The sequence below is a fragment of the Lithobates pipiens genome, unplaced genomic scaffold (genome assembly GCF_037356315.1).
Source record: "Lithobates pipiens isolate NorthernLeopardFrog02 unplaced genomic scaffold, aLitPip1_a1.2 Scaffold_23, whole genome shotgun sequence".
Lineage (NCBI taxonomy): Eukaryota > Metazoa > Chordata > Amphibia > Anura > Ranidae > Lithobates > Lithobates pipiens.
Window position 1 is genome coordinate 336,819,489 of NW_027507785.1, and position 3,539 is coordinate 336,823,027.

At 43.4% G+C, this 3,539-nt stretch overlaps 1 protein-coding gene across 2 annotated transcripts in view; it reads right to left on the minus strand.

The window, feature by feature from the left end:
• Positions 1–3,125: 3,125 nt before the first annotated feature.
• HECTD3 (HECT domain E3 ubiquitin protein ligase 3) overlaps positions 3,126–3,539 on the minus strand; it is a 150,568-nt gene continuing 150,154 nt past the window's right edge. For both annotated transcript variants that reach the window (XM_077450809.1, XM_077450810.1), the window contains exon 22: positions 3,126–3,281. In XM_077450809.1, the coding sequence (XP_077306935.1) occupies positions 3,185–3,281 (97 nt within the window). In that variant the 3' untranslated portion in view covers positions 3,126–3,184. The remainder of the gene's footprint in view (positions 3,282–3,539) is intronic.

Genomic DNA, 3,539 nt, shown 5'->3' on the forward strand with positions numbered 1-3,539 from the left:
TATTTTGAAATGGATCCCATATTGAATATATGTCAGGAAATGATCCTGATGAGACGGCAACGTCCAGAGTCAGAGCTCGTCGATATTGGACCCATCCATTGATGGGACAGCGAATGTCCGTTGGATATTTCACAAACATGTATGTGCAGCTGTGTACCTACCCTGCGTACCGACCCCGCGTACCGACCCCGCGTACCGACCCCGCGTACCGACCCCGCGTACCGACCCCGCGTACCTACCCTGCGTACCTACCCCGACAAGTTTTTTAATTTTAGCCGGATGTCCATTGTCACATTTGATCTGCTCTTAGAAAAAGTATGACCCGGTCTGACATTCGTGGACACCAATATGAGAAACAGCGTGTCACCAGAGGAACGTCTGATGGTAACGATCAGCTATGTGTATATATTTATAAAATATTATTAGATAGAATATAAGAATTTTCTTGTGGCAATTTTTTTAATGTTTTCATTATTTCTAATATAAAACAATATTAAAATTGTTGTTTTTTTTTTTTTTTAATCTTAATATTTTTATTATTCATTTTTTTTTTTCTAGTTTCAAATTGTTTTATTTAACCACCTGCAGACCGGACCAATTTGCTGGTCAAAGACCAGACCACTTTTTGCGATTCGGCACTGCGTCGCTTTAACTGACAATTGCGCGGTCGTGCGGCGTGGCTCCCAAACAAAATTTACTTCCTTTTTTTTCCCCACAAATAGACCTTTCTTTTGGTGGTATTTGATCACCTCTGCGGTTTTTATTTTTTGCGCTATAAACAAAAATAGAGCGACAATTTTGAAAAAAACGCATTATTTTTTACTTTTTGTTATAATAAATATCCCCCAAAAAATATATAAAAAAACATTTTTTTCCCTCAGTTTAGGCCGATACGTATTCTTCTACATATTTTTGGTAAAAAAAAAAAAAAAATCGCAAGAAGCGATTATTGATTGGTTTGCGCAAAAGTTATAGCGTTTACAAAATTGGATAGTTTTATAGCATTTTTATTAATAATTCTTTATTATTATTTTTTTTTTTACTAGTAATGACGGCGATCAGTGATTTTTATTGTGACTGCGACATTGTGGGGGACCCATCGGACATTTTTGACACATTTTTGGGACCATTGTCATTTATACAGCAATCAGTGCTATATAAATGCAGTGATTCCTGTGTAAATGACACTGGCAGTGAAGGGGTTAACCAGTGGGTGGCAGTGTAGGGGTTAAGTGTTCCTAGAGGCGTGTTACTAACTGTGGGGGGGGTTGGGCTTTCATTTAGTGAACACTGATCTCTGCTCCAATCACATGGAGCAGAGATCAGCGTCACTAGTTGCTAGGCAGAATGGAGAAATGTTGTTTACAACGGCACTTCTCCATTCGGCCGCTCCGTGAGACGATCGCGGGGATGCCCGCGGCAATCGAGTCAGCGGGTCCCGCGACCGGACTCACGGGGGTCCCGACCAGCGCGCGATCGCGCCGCCGCGGGCGCGCTCCCGATGGCAGGGCGGCAAATTTAAAGGGACATACATGGACGCCCATTTGCCTGCCCGTGCCATTCTGTCGACGTACGTCGTCGTGCGCTGGTCGGCAAGTGGTTAAAAGCAAATCTATGTTAATTAGATTTTTTATAATTTTTTAAAATTTATTTGGCCAATTTTTTAATATATTTTTATCGTGAAATATGTATTGATTAATATATTTTAATTCTTTGCTGCTGTATATGGTAGTATAATATTTTTTAATGCCTTATTAAAATATCCAGAATCCTAACCCTAACCCTATCCTTACACTAACCCTATCCCTTACACTAACCCTATCCCTTACACTAACCCTATCCCTTACACTAACCCTATCCCTTACACTAACCCTATCCCTTACACTAACCCTATCCCTTACACTAACCCTATCCCTTACACTAACCCTAACCCTTACACTAACCCTAACCCTTACACTAACCCTATCCCTTACACTAACCCTATCCCTTACACTAACCCTAACCCTTATCCAACCCTTAATCCTAAACAATAACCCTAACGGATAACCACTTTCCATAACACCCAACCCTGATGACCAAGTGACATTGCCGCAGATGGTCAGCGTTGTCTTTGAGGCCATGTATCTCTGATGCAGAAAAGTGCATGACATTTCAGGGCCCCCTATCTCGGGGTCACTTGGTGATAGGATCCTCAAATTTGGATATGTTGTAGTGCTAGTTCCACAGTGTCTGCATACCGAATTTGGGGTTCCTGGCAATAAGTGGCCCCAACATATGGGCCCCCAAAATCGGGTCACAAAAATGTCATTCTCAGATCATATTTCTGAGTTTTCAGGTCCAAAAAATTGGGTTCCTTAAAAACGCGTTTAGCATCTGAAACGCGGAAATTTTTGCGTCTGAACCCATTTTTTTTTACTTCTGGAAAAACGAGGTTAAACACAACTGCATAAAAGCGGCAAAAAACGAGACTGTGTGCATGGACACATAGGATAACATTGAATGAGTTCAGGGGCAGTTGAAAAAAAGTGTCCAACTGCATATGAACACGCGTTTCACAGCGTCTCGTGTGCATGAGGCCCAACACAGGAAAGGTTCTTATTGGTCAAATCTGAACAATTTTTTGGCTGGAGAAGGATATACATCTCTATACATCACATATATCATCCCATTTATTACAACTTCAAATCCTTTTAGATCAGCGGTTCCCATCCCAGCCCTCAGTGCCCACCGGGGGGCGCCGTCCAAAATACCAAAACCCCCGACTCCGATATAAAGCACCCGAGCAGGATGAAGGGAAACCGGAAAACCGCCCTGCTGGGGGTGTGAGGACCGAGGATACAAGACTCAGCTGGGGGCGCCATGCAGAGAAAATACCACCAATAGTAGAAAGGAATGGAAAGTGATCATCAATGATTTCCATCAGGTTACATTGTTTATTCTCTGCATAATAATAACAAATCATAGAAAAAACAGAACAAAACACACAAAATGTGTAGACAGGTTCTCTTCATTCCATGCACGATGTATACAGGATGCAGAGAGGACCCGGAATCAGGAGGAGGGTGACTCAACTCCGCCCCTCGCTCCTCCCACTGACTCAACTCCGCCCCCACTCCTCCCACAGACTCATCTCCACCCCCAATCCTCCCACAGACTCATCTCCCACCCCCACCCCTCCACAGACTCATCTCCACCCCTCACTCCTCCCACGACTCATATCTGTATCGATAGCCACACAGTTGTACGCGGCGTAACGCAGCTTCTCCTCGCAGACCTTGGCGCTAAAAGAGATGAGAAGAAGTCACATGACATGCAGACACAACACGTTTCCGTCACTCACTTCCTGACTGCATTTGTTTTCTGTATTTCTAAGGTCATAAGAAACATCGCAGCGCTCTTCTCCCATCAGCAGTACAACCCGCCCTCTGCGGAGGAGGGCAAATGTCTAAAGGTTCATAGGATGTTATGTATTCATTAATAATAGAGGAAAATAGCGCATCTCTCCCTCCCCTTCACCTCCTCTCCTTCACCTCCTCTCC